General features: G+C 38.6%; 1 protein-coding gene across 10 annotated transcripts in view; it reads right to left on the reverse strand.

Moving 5' to 3' along the window:
- Nucleotides 1–25,851, reverse strand: part of EYA4 (EYA transcriptional coactivator and phosphatase 4) — a 142,246-nt gene that overhangs the window by 54,892 nt on the left and 61,503 nt on the right. For all 10 annotated transcript variants that reach the window (XM_033056429.1, XM_033056434.1, XM_033056433.1 and 7 more), the window contains exon 3: nt 13,715–13,764. In XM_033056429.1, the coding sequence (XP_032912320.1) occupies nt 13,715–13,764 (50 nt within the window). The remainder of the gene's footprint in view (nt 1–13,714; nt 13,765–25,851) is intronic.

A 25,851-nucleotide genomic window follows, 5' to 3' on the forward strand; every position in this document is an offset into this window, starting at 1 on the left:
TTCAAGCCTAATACCAGGAGGAAAAGCCCTCATGCAGACAGTATTACATTACAGGAGCTGTCTGACAGGCAGACAGTGTCAGCGCCTGGGATGCACCTGATGCAGAGGGCTCAGCTGAGAACGTGGCCGAGCAGGTTTGGTGACAAAGGCCAGCATTGTAGCTTGCCCCCCAACGCCATTCACAGCTAGAGAAAAAGACATTTCTTTTAACAGCACTGCAGCTTCTTCCCCACCCCCCATGCACATTTCCCCAGTTAAGCTTTTGTTATCACCCTTCCTTTTTTGACCCTGTGCCACCTTGAGCTTTTCTCTGCTTCCTAACAATTAAATGCCAGATATTCTTTGTCTTTATTAAATCTACGCTTCCCTCTTTCCTCACTGCAGGAACAACTGCCAAAGGTTGAAGCTTTCATTGATCTAATATAAGGTTATTGCTTTAGTAATGAGCTGGTATGAATTTCTTTACTGAAAAGGATATATGTATCTGTTCTTTGTGACTGTAGTGAGAAGATATGACAAAATACTGTGAAAGAAAATTGCTTAAAAATCCAAGTTTATTTTTGTCAGAAAAGAAAAATTGTTACATTCTTCTTGAGCCTGAAAGTGAGTTTAGTTTTGCTCTTATGATGATTAAGCACACCAATGAATTTGGACGGCTTGGATTCTTGTGCTATATAATTGCTGAAAACTATTATTTGCTTTAAAGGCAGTAACTGCATGGTTTCCCTTGTTTCTGATTGACTGAGACATTTTATTTCAGTTTAATGCCATTTAATGTGGTTTCCTGAAAACCACAGAAAACCGTCTATTCTAGTGCAGTTCAGTCAGCCACAAATCCACATTACGATAATTTGCCACTGATTGATGACTTTTATTGGGAATGAATGTCATTTTCCTGTCACAATTAAAAGACGATGTAAAGCTAATTTGGATTTCCACACCTTTGGATAAAACACAGACTACCTAGGAGCCATTTCTGGATTCTCCTGTTGGACATGTAGCCGACTTGTCCAAAGGTAACAAGGATTAAAATAAATAAATAAAACCCAAGACAAATCAGGAAGAATGGAACTCACTAAGTTATTTACCTCAGTACAAACTTCCAGCTCACCCTTTCTATGCTCAGGAGATTGTTCAATTACAAAGCACAGATTCAGAGTAGGGAAATAGGCAGGCTGCAAAGGTAAGTAAGAGGAGGTGCCTTTTTCCCATATGTTCCTCTTCCACATCATCTCTGCACTCTGAAGTTTTAAATTGGTTTGAGTTGATGAAAGCAAATGATAGTTTTATATGGAAAACTGTTCCATTCTGATACAATAGACTGATGCACACACAAAAGGCAAAGCAATGTAGAACAATATCTCCTGGCCAGCTCCCAGCCTTTGAGATGTCTTTTCTGGGCTATCCTAATGTGACAGCCACAGTTTTGATGGGATACAATTTTAACTCAGGGTTTACACTAAAGTCACTGGAGAAAGTATCTGGAAAGAGGTAATGTGGTGTCTGAATAGGTAATTCCTATCTTCTTCAGGAAAAAGGCAGCTGGTTGGAGAAAACCACTCCAGGAGCCAGAGAGAGAACATCCAAACTAGTAAGTGTCAAGGACCAGGGACTGAAGAAATAGCAGAAAGAGGGGCTGGGTGCTCAATTCTTTTACTCCACCTAGAGACTGGCCCATCCCCAGCTGGGGCATATAAAGAAAACACATAAAGGTACACAGTCACCTGCTACTTAACAAAAAACAAACAAAACCTCCTCAAATAAACAAAACAAAACTACAAAAAAACACTAAAGTAGTTTTTTAAGTCCTTATGTGAGTATTTAAGTAAATCAAAAGTGATAATGACACCACAGTTCCACGGGGAGCTGTCAAGTATCCAACTTACATGAAATATGAACTACCAGTTTACAGATACATAAGATCTAAATGCAAGTCTTTGGATCATAGGACCACATTTTCAAAGCACAGTTCACCCAACAGCTTCTGATCACTTCCACATGTGACGGGCACTTGCAAATGCTGTGGTTCTGACAACATGATGTGCTGTGTCATAAACAAATAACAAACACTTCTGTGGGGATGGCTGGAATGCAAACAGCAAGCCTGTGGCCTTCCCCCCTGTGCCACCACTTCTGCAAAACAAGTGCTCAGAGTCACAGCTGAAAAATCTGCTGGAAATTTCAGAGTCCTTTCTACACCTCTGACAGGCAACCTGGTCAGACATAAGGAACAGGTAGCAAACCCAGTGACTGAAGGATGTCACAAAGTCCTTCTTTGGTGGTTTTGAGTCTGATTTGAGCAACAGAGACTGTTTCTCAGATATACAGAGGAATGTGGAGATGATCAGCTCTGCCAATTACAAGCCTGTTGCTCATCTGTCCTTTGTAAAACACAGCCTTTGAAATGACACTGCTTACTGCAGTGAAAATATTATGAATTTAAATATAATAATGTCAACTGTACTCATGTCAGACAAATATATGTCAGCAAATATGAGATTGGGAAATCAGGGATGAAGGGCTGGGAATTTTGCTGTTGGCTTCAGTGGAGCCTGGACAGCATGATGTCAGTGTGAAATCATATTTTCATTAAAAAAAGAGCAACGGGTGGGTTGTGTCTGACTCACCATAGATTGAGATGTCTGCTCTATTTCAAAAGTTATTGTAAGACAGTTCTTCTTCACCGGGGAATGTCCAAAGCAAACAAGCTCTCTCAGGTGTGCTGTATTAAGAATGACCACACCTCATTTGAATGTAATTTTTTAGCCACCAGTATAGGGGCCTTGCAAGAACAACATCAGCTTCCAGAAAGCATGAGTTATGATGACAGACTAGGTAGAATACAGGAGTTGCCAAAAACTTGTAGTTTTCATGCTCTATTCATATTTTAATGCAAAAATTCTGAAACTTCTCTCGGTAAGTATGATATACAGAGAGTTACTGGCAAGCAGTCTTAACATGGGAAACATTAACACATTTCACTTTTAACAGTGAAGTTCCTCTTATAAGTAAAACCTGATCTGAATCTTGGCTCTCAAGACAAATATTCTGTAGTTTACCTCATGTGGAGCACATTATGTTTGGCTCCAAAACAGTTTGTGTCAAAAGCAATTATTTCAGTTCTCTAATCACAGTCCCAACAATGAGTTTGGTTTTGAATATGAAACAAATATATGCAACTTGCTGACTGCCTGTTGCCTTAACTGCTTCAGCATCTGATCACTGTAAGGTGCAGCTGGGCACAGCCATTCTGGGTGGCAAGGTACACTAGGTGTGCTGTGCACATCCCTTGTCATTTTGCCCAGGATGACCATATTGCCTGGAAGAATCGAAAATAACTTCTCATAACTAATTACACTCAAAACAAATTCCATTATTCTGAGCAAGAGAAAGAATGATGCTCTGATTAATGCACCGATGCTGGCTGCTCTTTATAACTGATACAAAATGACAACACTTCATTTTGCTTTGCTGTTTGATCTCCCCAAGTTATTTTATAATTTGAAACTTAAAGCATACACACCTTTTTCATTTGGGGTGAAGTAGGTGATTTTTCTAAGAGTTAATAAATACATGTCGCTGAGAACTCTGGGGCACAGTTCCCCTCCCCTGAATTATCCCCTTGGGCCACAAGAAGGGGCAGGTAGCAGCTGCAAATCTCTAACACCTCCATTTCCAGCTCAGCCTGCATGCTGATAACCCAGCCCCCAGGCCGGGGCATACCTGCCTGCCTGGCCAGAGCCACTGAAGCAGAGTCACCACTCCAGCCCTCGCTGCCCCAGCACACACACAGCACAGAAGCTGGTTCTCCTCCTTTACAGCTCCCTCTGCTCAAAACACAGCTTACACCAAATGGCAGGATCTCACCAAGACTTCTGAAATAAAGCTTAGCCTTTAAAAATCATTAAATATCCACTCCTGTCCAAGTACTAAGGGAAAAATAAGATAGCAGGAAACAAGCCCTACAGTACTGTTGGTTTTTATGTCCACCCACATCCATACAGCAGATGCAAGATTGCAACTTTACTGCATTTAGCACAGGTTCCCTACTGGTTCCCCAAGAACCTGGTTTTTGAGACAGGGCAGGGTGTGAGATATTCATAACAACATGATTGCTTTTTATAATACTTTTATTCTTGTTTCTCAGCAAATGTTTAAATATTGCTGTTGGGAAACATGGTATAATAATGAAATGCTAAGAGGGATGAATGTGCTTCTCTGGTTCTATTTTGAGAAAGTCATGAAAAGCACTACATCTTTGAGAGCACAGGGGTTTATTTTCTATTTAATTTAATCTACATAATTAGAAGGAAAATAAGACATAAGCCTGAAATAACATAGGAGTAAAACATGATCTTATGTCTAGTCACCTGCCAATTACTTCTACACTGAAAAGCAAATAAAATCCCAAAACCCTTAAAAATTAAAGTGACAGAGATTTAGTTGTAAATTGAAACAGAACTTAAACAGAATTCATCAAACAGGATGTTCTCCCTCTCTGCCCTCTTCTGCACTCACACCACACAATAAATAATTCTGTTAAAAAGTTGATCCGTGGAATTGCTTTATTTATTTGGGCACTGCATATGCCTTTCTCCATAGCTCTGCCAAACATACCTTCCCACAGACTTGCTGCTTCAGTCCTGGGCCTCTCTTAAATGGCAGACACAAATCCCCTATGAATTAGATTGAGACCATCATGCTAATTTTCACGTTTAACCAAAAACAGATTTAAACTTATGCTTTCAAAGGTGGATGGCTAGTGGAAGGCAAGTATATTTCATGCTTTAAAGGGAGGTAAAGTTGCTTCTGCTCTACAAATGACATTAAGAAATTCCCAAAGAACTTTGACAATAACATGAACTCAGATCACAGTAAATTATATCACTTGGCAACTAAACTGGAGAGCTAAGTCCAGAATTGCCAGCAAAACTCAAGACACACGTTTGGATGTATGGAAAGCTTTGCAATGACTAACAGAAAGGAGCCTGCAGAGGCATCTTGTGAGACCCATAAAGAACTTTATCAGTTTGAGCTTTTTTTTAATAAAAGTGTTCAAAAGGAGAAGATAGTACAGACAGACCATCTGCAATGTAACCACATAAAAGACCCCTGGGCAAATCCAAACCCATTAGCAGAAGTGCTTGACAAATCTGCCAAAGAGCCAGATGCTGCTTATGGAGGAGCCTCTTTCCCTCCTTGTCATCTGGATCCTCTGACTTCTGTTCCCAGTGGAGAACAACACTGACTGGTGCTCAGACTAAGCTCTCTGTGGAGGGAGCTGAGGTACAGAATTGTTCTCTGATAAGGTTGTTTTAACATAAGGAGGGGAGGCAAAGCCTAAAATATTACAACAGGCTGCATGTGGTCTCAATCACCTTATTTCCATGTGGTCTCTTTTTATCCAGATTTTTTTCTTCATTCTTCTCCTTAGCTGTGATAGAGTTAATTTCTTCTCAGTAGCTGTTGCAGCACTGTTTTGGATTCAGCATGAGAATGTTTTGGTTTTGGTAAGCCATGTTTATCCTAAGTCAGGGACCTTTTTCTTTTGTGTCTCATGCTCTGCCAGTGAGGAGGTATGCAAAAAGCTGTGAGGGAGCATAGCTGGAACAGGTGACCTGAATGGGCCAAAGGGATCTTCCACACCATGGAATACCATGTCCAGCTTATGAACTGGAGGAGTTACCCAGAAGTGAGGGTTCTGGGACAGGGACTTGTATTAGTCAGCAAACTGAGTGAGGAATTCTATTGTGCATCACTTGTTTGTACTTTTTTTCTTTTTATTATAATTATTATTTACTATGATTAGTAGGTTTTTTTTTTACTTTGTTTTGATTATTTTACTTTGTTTAATTGTTACACAGTTTTATCTCAAGCTACAAGTTCTACTTTTGAGTCTTCTCCCCATTCCACTGAGGTGGTTGTGTGGAGAGTGAAGTTGTGCGATGCTGGTTTGCTAGCCAGGCATAAACCATCACATTTCTGTTTTTATTTCCTATTTATTTTTTCTGTAATGACTGATCAGGGCCTAGTAGGATGGTAAAGAGGTGAATTCTGGTATGTTAAATATGAGCACAGTATAATAACAGCATGGTGTTAACTAAATGCTTACTGAGTACATAGCACTGACTGACGACATTTAAAATATGAAACATCTAGCCAAGAAATTACAATTAAAAATATTTGAGGAAAAATGTGATTCATGTAAAAAGCAAATCAATCTCAGAACAGGCAATCTGGATCTCAATGGCCATTTTCTTTTTTATTGTCTACATTCTTCTTGGAATTTTTTCAGCTATATTTGAAGTGCAAAGTAGGCGGAATCAAATACTTTTACTATTCAGGCTCACCAATGGTACAATATATTTAGAGTATACAAGAGGTCAACGAAGGTGGAACAGAGTCTGAATTAATACTCCTGTGTAGTGCTGTAATGTGATACGACAGAGCAAAAAATAGACTACAGGAGAAAGAAACAGAGCTCCTTCTCATTGTGATTACATGTGCTGCACACGCAAGAAGAACACTGCAATTTTATGGCTCAAAATCCAGTTAAAATTTTAGGATAAGGCTCTGAGAGACTACTGGATTAAGAAAAAACCTTTGTAGGTGTAGTCTACATTAAAGAAGATAACCTGCATTATCTTCTTTCACTCAAACCCAGTATTTACCCTATCAAAGATATTCCTGCAGATTCAACAATTATAAAAGTTTGATGGATACATTAACTGATCCAGAAATCCTGGTCTCTTTAGCAAACTCAAAAATCACATGGCACTTTGATTTCCAAAATCTCCAGATTACTTCCACTAACACTTCTGTTAGAATCTTGTTTACCCAATGTTTTTGCAATGTGGTGATAAAAAACAAACAAACAAACAAGCCAAAAACCAAAAACAAACTAAGAAAAAAAACCCCTTAGGTTTTATTGCTTTCATTCATTCCAAAGTCTGACCCATCATTGACTCAGGTTAATGAAAGTCTTAAGAGTGACATGATCTGGCTTGGGATCATAGGGATAAATTATTATTAATATCACAGAAAGTATGTTATGCCCAATATTAACAAAAAACTCCACGAATTTTTAACAGACATGAAATATAAAAAATAAATTACTTTTATTGTTATAAGCCACGGGGATCTGTTAATATAAACCATTAAAATACTTCCCTGTGAAGTCATCAGTTACCATGTATTTGCACTCTAAATAGATTGTTGTAATTTCTGTAAGCATTCATATATATTTTTAGAACTCTTTGGGGGCTTTATCCAGAGCCAACAAAACCTGACAGGCAGACAGTGACCAGCTTCAATAGGCCTTGGGTAATCAGAAGACTGAATTTCTAAACTTAAAGAATGAGAACATCAGTGCTCAGAAGGCAGAAAGATACCGCACAGACTGATCTAAAAAAAGGAGAGACTTGCATTGCCTGAAAACTACATGCCTGAAAATAAAATTCACATAGCTAGGCACTACTCCTCGCAGGAACTGTAGTGCAATTGTCATGGTTGCTGGGTGTCACTCAGTTACACGTATATGAAGAATCATCTCCCAACCATGTTACTTTGATTGATTCCAACTGCCTAAGTGGCATGCAGACTAAATGAGTGCACCAAAACTTTAACAAGTACCAGATTTGTATAAAACATTCTCTGCAAGCTAAGTCTGCGTGTCCCAGAATGTAGCCTTTATGAGAAATCTTATTCCACAATATAGTTATTTTAAAATTGGAAAATTGTTGTTGTATTTTTTTTGCCAGTCGCTGTCTTGACTGAGTAGTTTGGGCTTGATCCTGTCAAACATTTCTCTTAGTTGAAGTGCTTGTAACTGTAGTGGCCTTGTTGACACTAATGCTATACTTTGGCATAACCATCCCTCTTCTTGACTAGTTTTCTTCCAGTCCCCAAAATTACTTGTGACAATCTTTCAATTTAATTATTCTGTCTTTTCACTGAAAATTTGTTTTGCTGTGTCTGCTTCTCCTTAGAGAAGCCCAAGAAATACCAGAAGCCAGTCCAAAAGTCTTTTTTCCTGGCTAAAGATTAATCTTATTTTTGCAGGTACTCCCTTCTGGAATTGACCAGTTCTGCTGAATCTGTAGAATTGAGAGAAATGCTTCAATTGCCTCTGGTCATATTGTGTATCCAGTTGGTCTTACAATAAAGCAGCAGAGCAACAGGTGATTGCTGGTGGAGTCTGCAAGGTTTCCCAGAAGAGGGATACAGTAAGATGTCAACAGAAAGAAGTTCAAATAAATGGCATTTCAAAAGTGCCTACCTTACATGTCTACTTCAAGATGAGAGGAATCTCACCTTCAAAGTCTAAATCAGAGTCCTCTCAGTAACTCATTTCCTCAAATAAAGCCCATTTATCATGTCATTATGATCTACAGATTATTCAGGATGGGATGCAGTTAAGCTACGCTTCTGACTCAGAGGAGCATTATGCTCTAATCAAGATAAGTTACATATGGTTCACAAGACAACAAACCCTTACCCTCTAAAAAGATTCTAAGATGTGGATGAGAAGAAAATTAGGGAGCCTAATGTGTTTAAACAACACATGTGAAAGCCAGGTAGATTGGTTTGCTCATTTTTACTGCACAACCAAATATTATTTATTTTTTCTATTATAATTGCTGAAACTTTAATCACAGTTTCCATAGCTATTGCTGGCTTTTCTTGCTCAGCAGCTCAACTGCAAGCTCCTCTTTACTATGTAGCAATAATGTTGTTCATCTCTTGAACTGCAAATGAATGGGGAAGTACTGCTGATCCCACTATGCAGACGTATGCAGATGGTCAGCTGCTTTCAAAGTCACGGAAAAGCCATGAAAGCTTCATCACAAACCTGTCAGATGCCTGCAAAGCTTGAATCTGGGCTCAGGAGTTACAGTGTTAGATCTGGTAAATATGGGCCGGCCAATGACTGAAAGAATGAGCCATCACTGCAATCATTCTGAGATAAGTCTCTTAAGGTCTTGTTGAGGGATTTGGTGGAAGAAATCTCAGGTGTATTTTAGTTGAAACTGATGAGAATGAAACATGATGATATGGTTGTCTGGAATAAGATGCAGAAGATGCATGTCACCTTTAGTTTTTTAAAGTGTATGAATGGTCATGGAAACACCGGCAATGCATACATGAGCATGAGCATAGCTCATATACAGTGAATGTAGTGAACATTGCATCCACAACAGAGCACCCAAACTGCAGAGGAAACAAACTTTGGTCAAGTGAAGTGAATGGGAAAACTGTGGTAGCTCTCAGTGACATTCAATATAATCTATTCACTTGTGAATGCATTAATGACAATAATTGTCTCTGGATGTGTATGTGCACTCTGTATCCTGACCAATGAACAACCATGAATAGGTATCAAAACGAGACCAGTGAGAAAATGTGAAAACCTACTTCTCATTCAAAAGTTTTAAGAGAGACTTTTAAGTTGAAACAGGAATTTGTGTCTTTTAAATCTTTGTGGTGCACAGAGAAGTGTGGGTGTTGAAGTACGGAACAGCAATCATCTGATGAACAGCTGCAATGTATGCTAAGAACCTCACTGAAACCCATATTAAATTAAAATATTGGAGCCCTTTTTAAACACATAAAAAATCCCTGCGTGCTTTTTTTGATAACTTCTTTATCTGGCAACTTGATCTGTGCTTATGATTCAATATTTACCAGTGATCATCATTGGTGAATTTGTAGTTTGGTAACACATAGGGATGAACCCCATCTAACTGGTATCAATGCAGTAACTGTAGTGTCTCTGATTTACACCTTTCTTGCAGCATTGGAAAAAGTTTTAAACAGGAGGATTTACTTACAACTGGCTTAATTTCTTTTTCCTTTGCTTGTAGCACTTCTTTAAAAAAAAAGTATTTACAGGAAAAGTTAGGAAGAATGGATAATACTGGAAATATTGGATCCACAGGTTTGCAGTAAAAATGCAATAAAATCAAGGTTTTCTTGCTTTACAGGGCCTAATTTTTAACTTACTAATACAAGGATCCACTGCCTTCTGCAAATACACAAGTAATGCATTTTTGATGCTATGCATCCTAAGTATTCATAAGTTAATTTGTCAGCTTTTATCCCTAAATTACAAAACTATTCACCAAAACCTGCAAGTTTTCCCTTTCTTCCTATAGATAGCTTCATCACAACATAAATATCATAGTTGAAAGAGGGAAAGCATGTGAAATGTTCAGCCATTTTCCTTTACCCTTCCAGGAAAAAAAGAAACTGTGTTTAAACTGTCAAAAAAATCTCTTCATTCTGCTGCAATCTTCCATCCTCTCAGACGGTAAAAAACCCATGGTTTCTTTCCTATAATGAGTGAACTTTGAGGAAGCAGTAGAAAACCCTGCTGAATTTCCATTTGCAGTGACTTCCTCTCCCTCATTTAATTTCTTTCCTCGCTATTGCATTTTATATACCAGAAAAACCAAGACTTGCTCTCATACCTCAGTTTCTGAGGTATCTTTGGTGTTACAGGGAAATCTCTGGCAGGCCTGGTGGTATGAGGAGGAGAATTTGCGGTAGGAGAGATGCATTCATTAAGCATACTGCTATCTCAAAGAAAGATGCTTCCCTGGGATGTGTGGCCAAGTGGAAAATGCTGAGTGTGAGCAGGAATCTTGGACTCCATATTTATAATTTTACCAGACTTCAGAATCACACATATTCTAGCATTTCCACAGGTCACATGGTATGAGGGTTTTAAGAGCATCTTACAGGTTTTAGGGCAACAAAATTATTCCTTATTAGAATTAAAATGGCTTTATTATTTAAGTTAAAAAGGAAGGTCGTTGATAACTGCAAACAAGTTAACTTTCATGCATTGCATTAGACTTCAGCATGACTTCTTATATGGCATTAAATTTCACACAGGGGCTCTTCAGCACACTCAGGATTGATAGATAACACTTTAAAGTTACCTGTCATATAAGAAAATTAAGAGCAATATATGCTGTAGGCTCTGAACACAGGAACTTCTCTCCCTAACCTTACTGGTGAATTTGATACAGGGCCAGCATGTCAGAGTTGTCCACCATGCTACTCCTGCCCACTCCAGACTTGTGGTGGAACACTTGGCAAGTCCCAAGTATTCACTGCCCCTGTGTCACACAACATCCCCAGAAAGCATTTTGCATGACTGGACGACTACCCAGGCTTGCAGAGTGAATTTGATTTTTACAAATCAAATGCCATAATATTGATACAGCCACAACACCACCACCGTAAGGTATATTGCCACCACCTGGGTATAAAAGGAAATATTCACAACGTCTTCATAGGGGTTTGATTAAAAAAAAACTCCCAAGAAACTCTGACAGAATTTGTAAGATGAAGTTGTTTGCAAATCAAAACGTCTCTCAGGGACAATGAAGAGTCATATGTTACCTTTTGTGTTTACAACTCACCTATTCACCATATCTTCAATTCTTAACTACAGATCCTTCGTCCTCTTTGCAATTTACCTGTCTGTTAAGACAATAACCACTTTCTCTAAATAAATGCTGGCAAGGTTGATTTTTACTGTATGTATAGCTGGTAACTTCTGAAAAGCATTTCTTGAAATGCTGCATAGGTTAGTACATCTCTTTAAAAAATGTAGTAGTCACATCTGCAGTTTGAATGTTTCTTTCTAAAAGACAAACTCAGGCCAAGCAAGACAAAGAATCTGCTGATACACACATGTCACTCCAAGAATTCTCCTGACAAAGTTCCCACACCCAATTTAATTACTTCCCTACTGTAAAAACACTTTCCATCTGCATTTATTGTAATAGTTTCAAATCCAAAACTAACAGACTATAAAGCTAGCTAAATAAATGAATGATATTGGCCTTAGGTCCCAAGCCAGGAGCTATTCTGTAAGGCTGTGTGTCTCCAGCATTCATTTTTATGCTGATGTTTCATTTTATGTGCAGTGTTTTCACTTAAGCCTTGTTTAGAGAAGAATTACCCTGCTCCAGGCTCTGAGGTGTGATGTGCCACACAGAGCCCTCTAGTGCTGTTCCAGCCTGAGGTCTGGAGATTCCCCTCCAAGACCAAGTCCCATTGCAACCAAAAAAATCCCACTTGATGCTGTATACACAGCACTGCATATGCTCAGGCTAGGAACACTAATTTCAACTCTGTCTGATGTATCCTCCAACTGAGGCTGCAGAGTTCAAAATGAAAAGTGGTTCTGTTTGAAAACGCACTTCAAAAATTGAAACTACTTGATTGACTATTTGTAATGTGCTCTCTTGCACTTTCAAGAGAAAAAGTATCTTATTCCTCAAACTCAGCATGAAGAATTTAACTACAGTTTACAAGAAATTTCCTGATGTGCAGAGATAGTAACAGTACACTGCATTCTGGGTCCTCAAGTTTGTTGCAGTTTGTTTTCATCACACTTTGATGAAATTACATCAGACTGGAATTTACAGTTTTTAAAGGCTTGAGATACAATAGTTTTTTTGGGCAGTCACACCACTTAAAACTATGCCCTTGTATATGAGTGTTACGCTAAGTTGGGATTCTCCATGGGGTCAAAATACTCAGAAAGAACTTGACTTTTATAACAAATTTTAATCCAAAACAGTAGCACAGCAGATAAGTTTTTCATTTAGAAGTTATGAGTACTGAAGGGCAAAACAAGTTTCAGGTCTGTCAAAACTGCTACTGACTACCCTGAAAGCATACTTGGAAATTGAACTATCACCTCCCTTTTCAGTTCTTACCAAACTAAATGAAAAGACATATTCATAACAGACATGAGCTAATCAAAGAAATTCAGATGGTGCACAGTCCAGCCCAAGGCACTTGGATGTTGCAGGTGACCCCCAGAGGATCCTACTGCAGTAAGGAACATAGGTAAGATACAGGTAAGAATGGGCCTGGGGGGCAAACCTTTAGTTATTTAACTTTTCTGAGTTTTAGTGACAATGTTAGTGAAATGTCAGGTTTATTTTGTGGCTCTCCCCTCACAAGGATAGTTTCTGAGCTTTTATGACACTGAAATAGTCTTCTATACAGAAGCAAAACAAAGACAAGAAGCACTCACTCTAAACAGAAGAAAATTATTCACCAGTTTACTAATCACCAGGAAGATGCACAGCTACTACTTCACATGCTCAAAATTATCTATACACATACATGCATGTATGAAACATGTAAGTTAAATCCATTTCCTTTTTCCCATGTACATGAAATTAGAAATGACTGTGCTGGAAAGGAATGTATGGCTTCTTTCCAGCTTATGAACACAGCATGTTTTTCACATGTGAAAACAAAATGAAGTTTTGGTAAGGGAAAACTTTCCCCAAATAAATAATTAGTTTTTGACACTGGAAATAAACCATATTTTCAATAAACTTCAAGATCTAGGTATACAGAAAAGGGATAACTGAAGTACGTGACATCTGATCACACAGATTTCCCTACACTATTTAACAGTTGGGATTTTTTTTAAATTGAATGTGACCATTCAGTGTCATGCCATCATCTAAACTCAACAACCCAGACTCTAGCCTGTATCTTTGACTGGGAAAAGAGAAAAAACCCTTTTCCAGAGTGAAAACCATTACAACTGATCCAACCATTCATTCTTTGCAAAATGTGACTCTGGGGCTCTGATGCTACCAATCCACAGCTCAGCTTGGCCTCGCTCTCCACCACCACGCCACAGTGAGTCGGCGCCGGCCCTCGAGTACCATACCTGGGATTCTGCGGCTCTGAACCATCGGACTCTGGACACGGCTTCTTCACCTGCAAAAGCAAAGCAGTGCTGGTCACTCTCACTTGGAACACAACTTCCTGCTGCGCCCCGTTAGCGCACCCACAGCAGAACTAAAAGCGGATCCTGCTCTGCTCACCGCGATCTCTATAAAATATTTCCCGCACTTTACAGCAGCGGTTTGCAGTACTAAACAGTGTGTTTCATTATTATCCCATGAACAGCTGCCAACTGCACTTCCCCAGGCTCCATTAGTAGGTAAAATGTTCAGCTAAAATAGCTTGGGGAGTAGTCTTAACTAGGAACAAAGAAACCAAAGAACCAGGTTCCCCACTTTGAAATGAGAAAGCCACACTGTTCTCAGCTTGGCCAAGAAATGTTTCCCCAATTGATACTGCTTCTGTTTCCTGCTAAAGCTCAAAATAATAAACACCAGATTCTGGGGCAAAATGCACTGTTAGTTAAATAATTCATATGGTATTTTTAATTTTGTGAATCTGCTAACTGTATGTTAAATATATTTTCCTATTGCATCAATGAACATATGCACTGTTTTCACTCATATTTACAATATATAAAAGGAATTTTAGTTTCCAATTTGATCTCCACAATACACTGCTGTAGGCTGGCTGGAGGTGATAAAATCCATCACTCTCAAAAAAACCAAAAAAAATCTGTTCTCTTGCAGACTATGTATCTCCTTGGGATCTTCATGATTTCCAGCAAAAATTTAATTGTACCTTCTGGTAATCTAAATTACTTGCATTTTCAGCAGAGGAAAAAACATTTTGCTCACTAGCTTGCTAATGCAAAATCCAGGGCTCTGTGGGAGGTTTCAAAGTTCCAGTTTTAAAGCCACCTAGAAATATCACTCACTGAGGCTCAGTTGTTAGAGACACAACAAGAAAAAACATTCCCTTTACAACCAGCAAGTTCAATGACAAATTTCAGGATACCTTGCATCAAGAAACTCTTCTACACTTTTTTTCTACTTTAAAAGTATTTCAGAGAAAAACCATAAAAGTGACTTTGACTCACTTCTATTGAAATTATTGACAAATGACAAAACACTCATCAGGACCAGCAGAAAAAAAGGATTGAACTGAATGCCATGCAACATCACTCATAGAGACGAGCCACTCATAGAGCATGAGACATAGTCAGGGCTCACACAAACCCAAACCTGACAGGCATATAAACATTCAGGTGCAAACATCATTGCTACAGTTTTAGGTTAACCACATTGTCATTAAAGTAGCATAACACCTGAAACACAATAAAATACTTCAGATATATAAGCATATGACCATCTACCATGAAAAGTGCCTTCAGTGAGCATATATACAAACATGAGAAACAGCATGACAGCATCAAAGGGAACTGTTCAAAAAATGTATTCAAAATCATTTAAAGACACTGAAGTTACAACAGCTCTCCTTGACAGGACAGGTGGAATTTCAGGAGCAGTTTGTCTCAATTGACCAGAAAAATAATATTTTCATTTCACATATAAAATATAATTTAAAATTATTGAAAACGGGTATTTAGAGCTATAAAATACAATGACAGAACATAATTAAAATTAAGTAGAAAAATAAGTATATACCTAGTAACTGTATAGTATAAACCCTAGCAGAGTTTCTTTTTCCATGTCCCTTTAGCATGAGACACTAACACTCCCAGCATTTTTTTATCTCTTTGCTCTTAAATTTGCTGGCATTTATACATTCCTTTCCAATTTATTTGCTGTTCTGTGGCTGCCACCAGTAGCGCTGTCTCTCACATTTGCACTGGGGTGCAGATGTCACTCCCCAGGGCAGGAAACTTCAGCCACTGACTTTACCCAGCTGCTGGTGAGTCTGTCACCCAGACATCCCAACACCCAGATTTTGTAAACTGACGGCATGTCTTGTGGAGGGCAGTTACCACAGAAGCCCAAAGATAGTTCCAGCACACATTAACATAATCTGAGCACTTTCAAGATACAGAATATATTAAGACCCCTTGTTTTCCTGGGCAGGGATGAGAGATGCAGTAATTGGGTACTCACAGACAAGTTTTCCTACCATAGCTCACGCTACTACTGCATTTGTTTTGACCAACATCAAAAAGCAGTCAAAATATAATAAAGATTATGCTTTAGCTGAATAAATCAACATTAAACATTAACATTAAACATTAAAAAATATAAAGAAACAAAAAAACACCAACAAAAAACCCAGCTGATAAAAAGTTGAAAGAAAAGTCACTGACCAATTGTATCAAAAGAATTCACTTCCTGTGTGATGCAACAAATTGGGGAGAAAAAAGTGAGTATTTTTTATTTAAGAATATTGCAATGAAAGCAAAATACTTTAAAAAGTGAGACTATTTCAGGTTTGCTGCTTGGCATATAGATGATGCAGTTCATCTATGATTATTATCTGAAGAAATGTGCAGAAGCACAGAATACAGAATTGGCTTTTCCTCTGAGACTAAATGTAAACTTCATTTGTGTACCTTTAGGGTCCCTCTTTGAGAGAACAGATTTAATAAATAAAAATGTTATTTCTTAAAGGACGAAAAGGCATGGAATTTTCTTTCAAGTGGCCATATGGAATGAACACCATTTCTCTTCAAGGCTACTCAAGTAGCAAAACAAATTCTGTTATTCATAAAATTATGCCACCCTTGAAGGTGAACAGAAAATCACCGTGAAAACATCTGATCAAAGACTAAATATTGTTTCCTTTGTCTTCAGCTGCACTGTTTTACCTCTTAATCTGCCTTGCTGTCTGTTTTCAAAATAATTAACTTTCACTAACACCACATTTATTTACATTCTCATGTGTTAAATGCTATAAAAAGAACCTTTTTCTTTCTTTACTCCTGGTCTGTTTTCCTTTCCCCCCTCTCTGTTTACACAGGTTTTCTCACCATTTTAGTTAAATGCATGTCGAGAATCATTCACAAGAGTAAGATTCCAGTTTCAGTTTGAATTTTGTTGAACTACACTGAACTTTCCTACTCTGGTTGCCTGCTACAAAATGTTTAAAAGTTTCAGCTGAAAACCTTTAAATACAAATATTTGTGAGAACAGACTGTTGTGTTCATGTTTTGAATGTCACGTCATTATGCTGCTGATTGGTTTCAGCAACTGAAAGTTGGAGGCAAAATCCCAAAACTGAACAGGGAGTGGGGAGTTACCAACACCCAGGAATTTCTGTGAAATGGTGCCCACATTTATTTCAATTTGTAAGATTCTAAAAGGCCTGTTGTCACACTGTTGGTGAACTCCTCTTACAGTCTGGCTCCCAAATTTCTGAAGACCCTATCTGCATTGAATACTCTCCATCTCAAAAATGCTGGTGCTGAACAATCCTTAGGATTGCTTTTGAGTGCCATCAGGAAATTTGACATTATGAAAACTTTCCCTCTTTGCTTTGTCAGTTCCATCTCCACTGTGCAGTACACTGGGTTCAGGGCACCCGGGAAGTACTCTGAAAGAAAAAAAATCAACCCTGTACACTCAAATGAAGGGAGGATAAACAGGAAAAAAAAGAACAGGGAGAGAACAGAAATCAGGGGACAAAAGAAGAATAGGCTCTCCGTGGTGACAAAACTAGAGAGCAGAAGCCAAGTGAAAAAAATGTGACAGATGTAGGGGTGTGGTGTGGACAGTAGAAGAATACTGGGACTGGCTGAGATGAAACACCACAGTTTGCTCTTCTTTCTTCTAGATTTGGGACTAACACCACAAACACGAGCCCAAGCACTCATCAGATACCTGTGAAACTACTTACAAAAGTCATTAGTGACCAGTCTGCCCAGAGCAATGGACTAGTTCTGCTGCTCTATCTTTACTGAAGAACTAATAATGATCCAAGCTGGGAAACTACACTTTGAACTTACAAGATTGTGTATAAATGTTAGATTTATGTAGAAAAATGAAAGTCTCATTTGGCTTAACTTTTATTAAAAATAATCAAAGTTTTATGCAATTTCTACCTTCACCTGTGACTTGGTTCAACATAATTCAAATATGAACACTGCTAAAAGTATCTGATAATTTAAGGTCACTGTGAGAAAGAGATGCATTTATTAGGTAGCAAAGAACTGTAATAAAGGTATATGATAAATATATGCATGATGAAGCATTTTATATTAATTGACCTTTGGATGCTTCATGTTTAACAAAGATAGAGTGAAGAACATTAAAAGAAAAATCTAACTATGCATTCACTGAAAAAAAATCAAAAACACACCCCCTGGAAAGCCTAGGATGTCAGGTAATAAGATCTGCACCATAACGTGTAAGAGGCTGAATTTCCACAGGCCATATTAATTCTGGCATTTCCTTGCTTCTGATGTTTTTCTTTGCAACATTAACATCTTTTAACATGATTTTATTGGACCCCATTACACTAAATGTTAAACCATGAAATGGTCCTGCTCTATGAGGTGTTCTCTCTCACACACACAGACACACACACACACTGGTGGTATTAAACTCGTAATGCAACACAGGTGAGAAATCCCTTCTAACACTTACAGCTGAAAAATATTGCCACATCAGCACTAAATTATTCTGGCAATGAATCTGCTGAGTTCCCTCATCTACTGCACCAATTATGGCCTTGAGGATCCCTCCTAAATCAGCAGGGTTGTTGCAGGGCTGAGTAGAGCCTGCAATGCTTTGGGCCTGGAGGAAGAGCTATGCATGGTGGGGCTGTGAAGGCTCAAACATCAAGCAGACAAGAATGAAGACAGAAAAGTACTTTTTGGGGATCCAAGGACCCAACCTCAAAGCACACCTCTGTGCTTGCTCAGCCTGTGTGATTGCTCTGGAGTATGGGCAGAGCAAGTGCACTTGGACTGCCTGGATGACTCCCTACAGCAAATTACTCTGGAGAAATCTCTGCTCACTGTCCAGGAAGGGGATATGTCTGTGAAACAACTCCAGGAGAGGATGGCACAGGTAGGGGAACAATTTCTGATGGAAATATCAGATAGAAGAACATGACTCAAGATACCAGTGACACTGTGATGAGAATGAATAGCAAAGAAAAGCAGGTCTCCTCAGATGTTTTTTACATGCTGACTTTGATAGTGTTTACGTGGAGTTTTTACCTGTCTTGACAACAGAAACCTTAACAGAGACTGTCTCTACAATGCCTTTGTATATATTATTTGCCAAAGATTTCCTCTGCTGCCATGACATCATTGACACCACAAAACAAATAATGTCATTTGCTTGACCAACAAAAGCGGGGCAAGGGCTTGCTTACAGTGCTGGGATTTAGTCACAAATTGTAGCCATGCAGAAATTATACATGTTTTCAATTTAATTTAAAAAAAGCCCATGACCGAACGAGAAATGTTATTGAAAATGAAGCAGTTTTTTGATGACGGAATTAAAATAACACTCCAACTATGTATGTCCTGTGAAGACAAAATCTCAGTGAAGCTTCTGCAAAATCAAACACATGCTGAGTAGACCTAGAGAAACATCTGAAAAGAATTATAAATAATCCCAAATTCTGAACTGATTTTTTCACAATAATTCACTATTCCACTACACTTCCATAAATCTCATAAGGATTTCACTTAAACCTCCTGACAAAAATAAAATTATATAATTGAAAGTTTGTATTAAAAGACAATATTAAATGAAATTAAAATGCATATGAAAATGTAAGACAATATAGCTGTGCACAAGCAAACTTGAATTACATTTCTGATGTAGTTAAAAACCCAAACACTGATGGTATTGTTGAGTGAAAGAACTTGAAGAAAGAGAACATTTATTTTTCCCCCTATTTTTCACTGTATATAGCTGCATTTTATCTGATTCACCTCCTGAAGGAGATTTGTCATATTTCAGCAGATATGAAAACAAGAGTTCTGATTGCAATGAAAGAATATGCTGCATTAATTAATTTAAAATTCACTATTAAAGAAGGTTTTTGGTTGTTGGTTTGGTTTTTCATAATAAAATTCTTCATTAGTTAGCTCTCTAGTGGAAACAACATTTCTGCTCATCACTTAAACTAGATTTAGTGGTCTCTTCTACTTTCTTAGTAATGAAATCATTATACCATCAACTACAATTGACGACTCTAACCAAAACAAAATTGAGGTTTGACTATGCATTTTTTAAATGAAAGTAAAGTGCAAATTATTTAAATTTTTGAGTATGAAAGTAGACTGCTGATGCTAACCTTTGCATTTTATGTAGCACAGTAGAGGAGACTTCATATTCAAAGACATCAGAGATGTTTCCATGCAAAGGATGGGAACAAGGAAAGTCATTGCTGTTCCACCATCACTTCTGTTTTCCATGCAAACCTTTCCTGAGATGGATTTGTTCTCAATGAAATGCCTCACTGCTACCCCCCCTGCCTCCCCTCCCTCTCGCCAGAGTAGTACAGTAGTAACTCTGGTCTGCACCCCTGTGAGTTGTACACCTAACTTGCAAGGAAAACTAATCCAGAAGAGATATATTTAATATTAAATACCTACAGTTCAGGCATCTAAATCAGTCTAGGCTTGTCACATAAGGCTTCCTTTACGTCTAACAGAAAGATACGGATGTATTTCACCAGACCTAGAGAAGTCATCTATTTCAGACAGAGGGGAATTACACCAATTAACTGTGACTAATGGCTTCTACTCTCCGATTACCTGCTGAAATGCAGGTAGTTGGGAAACACTGAGGAATTGGAATGGTGCTACAAAAGAGAGAGGGACAAAGCCTGCGTGTCTCATGAGATCATCCATGAAACCCTCTCTGTTGGCAACACTGATTATAACAATGGAGAGAGATGGCTCCCATGGAAGTTGCATGTTTTAGAGCCTCATCTCCTTTGAACCAGTCACTGAACTTGATAATTTTAAGAAGGAGCTATGACTTTCAAAGCATACAATAATCTTACATGCTTCCACTTCTTGAGATGACAATCTTCATGCTTTTCACAACATTTTGGATTTTCTGGACAAATTGCTGCTGAGAACAGTGTGGACAAGTCAGGAACCAGTCTATGGACAGCCCAAAGAGCTGCATTTCCCTTAGGTCTTGCTTCACCAGGCTGGAATGATGAGCAGTGACACACTAGAGCTGTTGCTGGTGTGCACATTACATACACATTGAAGTTAATGGGAATTTAATCAATCCAGGTAAATGCCTTTTTCATACTTCCAGTGAGACTATAATGAATGTTTCTTTTGGGCATACTGCAGAGTCTTACCATTGACACAAGCCTTTGTAAAACATAAATCAGAAAGCTTTATCTAAGATAAAACTCTGTTTCTACTGAGAAGTTTCAGAGAATGAAAGTGTCATTAAGATGACATGAATTGATAAAATCTGAGACAACTTTAACTCCTCAATTTTCTTATTCATATGCTATCATTGAGGACTAAACATTCCTTCCTTGGTAATTTCTTGCTAGTAGAAGGGTTTCCTGTGTGTTTGTTTTTGCAACATGACTAATGGGTTCACACAGTTCAGAGCTCTAAACGTCTTTAAAATCTTTATACCTGCAAACATTTTCAAAACACATTTTAAATTGCCTTTGGCACAAGTGCACTAAAAATATCAGAGGGTGTAACAGTCAAGTCATAATTTAAGCGATTGGAACCTGCAAAGTACTAACTTCTGCATTTTGAGAAGCATTTATGCATGCACTGTGGGAAAAACTGGCTTTCTTTTTTTCTTTTTTGTTTGTTTGTGTACAACGAAAGAAGGAAATATACCTTCCCTTAACTGGTGGGTCAAGCAGGGCAAATGCCATACTACAATGGCACTTTTTGTTTCTGCCTGGGTTACCTAATAGCTCTGAGCTCACAGAATGGCTTTTTCACTGCAGCTGGGAGGGTGGCCTGGTTCCCTTTGAAAAAGAAAAGAATAAAGGGAAGGGAAGGGAAGGGAAGGGAAGGGAAGGGAAGGGAAGGGAAGGGAAGGGAAGGGAAGGGAAGGGAAGGGAAGGGAAGGGAAGGGAAGGGAAGGGAAGGGAAGGGAAGGGAAGGGAAGGGAAGGGAAGGGAAGGGAAGGGAAGGGAAGGGAAGGGAAGGGAAGGGAAGGGAAGGGAAGGGAAGGGAAGGGAAGGGAAGGGAAGGGAAGGGAAGGGAAGGGAAGGGAAGGGAAGGGAAGGGAAGGGAAGGGAAGGGAAGGGAAGGGAAGGGAAGGGAAGGGAAGGGAAGGGAAGGGAAGGGAAGGGAAGGGAAGGGAAGGGAAGGGAAGGGAAGGGAAGGGAAGGGAAGGGAAGGGAGGCATTAGCTCCCCATTCAGATGTTCAAAAGGCCAAAGGTTTGGAAACTCCACCAGCCTGGATACAGATTCAAGAAAAAATACTAAAGCACTAACACTGGTTTTCTCTCATTCTCTTTTCTTTTTCTTTCTCTCACATTATTTTCTAGCTCTCTCCCTCCCCCACTGCCATCCCCACCATCTCTTAAAAAATGCCCAAACCAACCTAAACACAAAACTTTGGTTTTTTTTTTTGCCAAAAAAGCACTACATCTCAGTGAAGCTGAATCTGCAAGGATACCCTTGGTGTCTTCTTGGTGTCCTCCTGGTATCTCCAAATTTGCAATCAGCCAGAAGATACCATTCTTAATCTAGACATGGAAAAATGCTTACTGTTGTTACTTCAGTTATGTTACCATTATGTCCTCCAGTTTTGTTGCAATCACACTATTTTTTGAAAGTGTTTGCTTTTTAAATATCAGCATTCTAAAATACTATTGATCTCTTTTCAGGAAAAAATAGGCATACTGAAATACAGGAAAACAGTTCTGCTGTACAATGCTTTCTAGATTTGATCTGGTGATTCCTCAGCTTCACAGAAATATTGTAAGAAAAATAGGTGTATTGAAACTGCTTTGGAGGTATCATTTCATATTCAAAGGAATACCAAGTCATCCCCTCTTATATGCATAAAATTCAGAGCCCCCTCAGAAAACCTGAACTTACTTTCTTTCCTCCTGCTTTTCAAAACCAACCAGGGCCAACAAATGCAAAGAAAAAAAGAGTAAACTTTGAAGCTGAAATTTAAAGCAATGCAAGTCAGGAAGTTCAAAAGTTAATGTTCCTATGGCTGTGTTAACTTGGCCATGTTGCAAATAGATCATGCAAATACTTCAAGCTATTTTGTTAAAGGCCTATAGTACTGTGCCATAAATCATAATAAAACATGCTGTTTTCTTTTAATGTGGAAACCAACTTGTATGAGGAACAGTACAGTGTATTTCTACTGCTAATGCTGACTTCTTTGCCGCAAGTCAAGTATCTCTGCCTCAAGGCACTTCTCTGCTCTGACAATGCTGGTGACTCATTGGAATCCAGCTTCCCCTTAGCTCACCCAAGAGCTTACATACTGACCCCAACAGGAACAAAGGACAACTTCTCCCCTGACTCATTTGCCTCATCAGAAAATAATCTGTCTTTCCCCTTGAGATCAAAGAACACTTGTCACAACTTTTCCATCCCTCACTTAGATGAAATTTAAACAAATGGCCTTGTCGATCATCTCCCCCTTTCTGTTCTTCACTACCCTGGCTTTTACCAAGGAGCCTATTGATACCCCAGTGCAGTAAACAACATGATCTCACATCTGTCAAATACTCATCCCCACTACAGATGATGAAGTACATACATGTAAACTATTCTGATTTAGCAAAAAAATTCTTTTACTCTCCTTGTACACTTTTGTTTGTCTTCTGTGGTTTTAATATACATACTGCCATGTGCTAAGGTTAAAGGAGATCAGCCCCCAGATAATGTGCATTTTTCTTGGTCCAATATGTTATGTTTCTTAGCTCCATTGCTGGGTCAATGTTAAGTAAGCAATGTCTGAAAAACCATCAGTTTCACTATCCTCTCTGTCTTGGAGAAGCATACGCATCAGCTGCATTCTTCATCCCAGAGCTAAAAGGACTTTAAAGACAAGTATTGTGGTTTTGAACTATATTCAAAAAGCTCAGGAAAAGAAAAACAGCTCTAATGTGTTCACAATACTCTCACTTGATGTGACCTTTGTACTAATTCATTTTCAAGCACCAAAGTCCTCATAGAAGTACAACCTGTTTAAGAATGAATACCTGGCTCAGATGATGGTCTGACAGAATGGGATGGAACAGTTTGGGCACACTGAAAGCATTGTATATGGATTCAGCTACATGACAACTTGATTTATTGGCAATCCAAAGAAAGTTCCTAGGTTGAGGTTTGAATTATTCCAGACAACGCGGTAAGCTCTTCCTACAAGCTCTTCCAAGTTTAGCCACTTGTTCACTGGTGCCAATTTTGCTCAGATACTTTTCAGCCAACTTTTCTTCAGTTTTGGTCTTACCCAAGCTGTATGAGCCAGATGTAATGGCAGGAGACCAGTTATTACCTGCAGCGTCTGCCAGCATAACCCACCCTGTGTGACCTGTCCATCACACATGTCATACTTCCTTCAGAAAAGGAGAGAAACTGCTGCAGATTTTCAATACATTCTTAGTGTGCAGCTAGGAAGAAGGACTCAAGTCACTTCTCTGTTTTTTGGATCTGTCTTCATCTCTCAGGAGAGACAACCATATTCAACTGACAGTGTTGTAAGTGACACAGGTCACCAGGAAGGTAAGAAAACATAACTGAGCATTATTCATAGAAAATTAAGAGCATCTGACTTCTTCATTACCGAAATGTTGATAACTTTTATCAGTAAGAATACCTGTTATTCACAGTGCTCCTTCACAACCCAGAAAGGCCAGAGCATGTTTATGCTGAGTACATGTGCTGAGACCTGAGAATGCAAACAGGCTCTTGGTGACCATTTGTGTGCAATGACTGCACAGTGAGATCCTGTTCTGCCAAATTCTGCATGGGCTTCAGCAATAGCTGCCTGAGGTGATGCTGCATTCACTCCTCCAGCAAATGGCATTTCCTGAGCAGAGGGGTTGCCAAGCTTGAGACAAGACTACAAAGATTTAAGCTTAGGCCTAAATCACAACGTGGTGGTTTGGCCTCTTACTGTCAATGCAACAATTCAGAATAATGAAGATGAGTCTGAATCAGCCTTTGTAGGACAGGAGGTTCAACTAATGCCAAGAAGCAACAGGTGGACAGAGCAATAAGACAGGTTGGAAAGAGATGAACAAGGTAATATGAGCAGGTAACATGAACACGATTTTAGCCCAGCACCTGCCTACCTATTAACAGCTGGGAGAGTCCTGTAGGCACTGTGGAAGATGGGAATTATGTTAAAACAGTACTAAATAAAATAAAACTAAAAAAAACCTACCACAAACCCCCAACAATAAAAACTGTTCAGCTACTCTGTGGTAGCTTTTCTCCTGGTAGTAGATCAAAGGTATTCAGCTATAAATATCTGACTTTTCCACAGATAATATCTATGAATCTGATAATGAACAAATAATTTGGTCTATGAAAACAGCCCAAGCTGAAGCCATCAGCTAACTGTACAACACTAGTATTTTTTGCACAATGCCCTGAGGTTATTCCAATTAAAACCACCTGCTTTTAAAGTGTACACAAATTACTACGCTACAAATGATTTTAAAAAGTGTGTTCAAAACTTTTGAAAAAAGTAGAAGGAGAAGGTAATAAACAAGTGGACATCATAGTCTACTTCGAAAATTGCCAAGTAAATCGCCTGTACACTTACAGTGAACAGCTGTGCTTTTTCCTAGCTTCATACATTTCTATTCTCTCACATTATTGAAGCAAATTTGTTTAGAATTTTAGCAACAAATTCTAGCAGCTGTTGTAACAATTATAAACTACATCAGATAACTAAATTTCTGCAACTTATTTCTCCCCTAGTATGGATGCAAAAGATTATTTGTAGTTCAAACTACTTGGTGGTGAAAATCAAATAATCGGCCCAGATGTTATCCAACTGGTGAAAAAATAATTTGTTAGAGGTCAGAAAAAAGGACACACAATGCTGCAGTGTCAAATCTCACAAACACTGGATATAAAGACATATTCACATGCATTTGCATCATCAGGGAAGTAAATCTACTTTGTTTCTGGTGAGTTTAATTTTCAGTGCCTTTGGAATATGTCAGTAAAAGTGAAGAAAATGCTGCTAGGAAATGAGTATTTTTTTTTTTTTAATGGATATAAGGAA

Source organism: Catharus ustulatus, chromosome 3, assembly GCF_009819885.2.
Source record: "Catharus ustulatus isolate bCatUst1 chromosome 3, bCatUst1.pri.v2, whole genome shotgun sequence".
Lineage (NCBI taxonomy): Eukaryota > Metazoa > Chordata > Aves > Passeriformes > Turdidae > Catharus > Catharus ustulatus.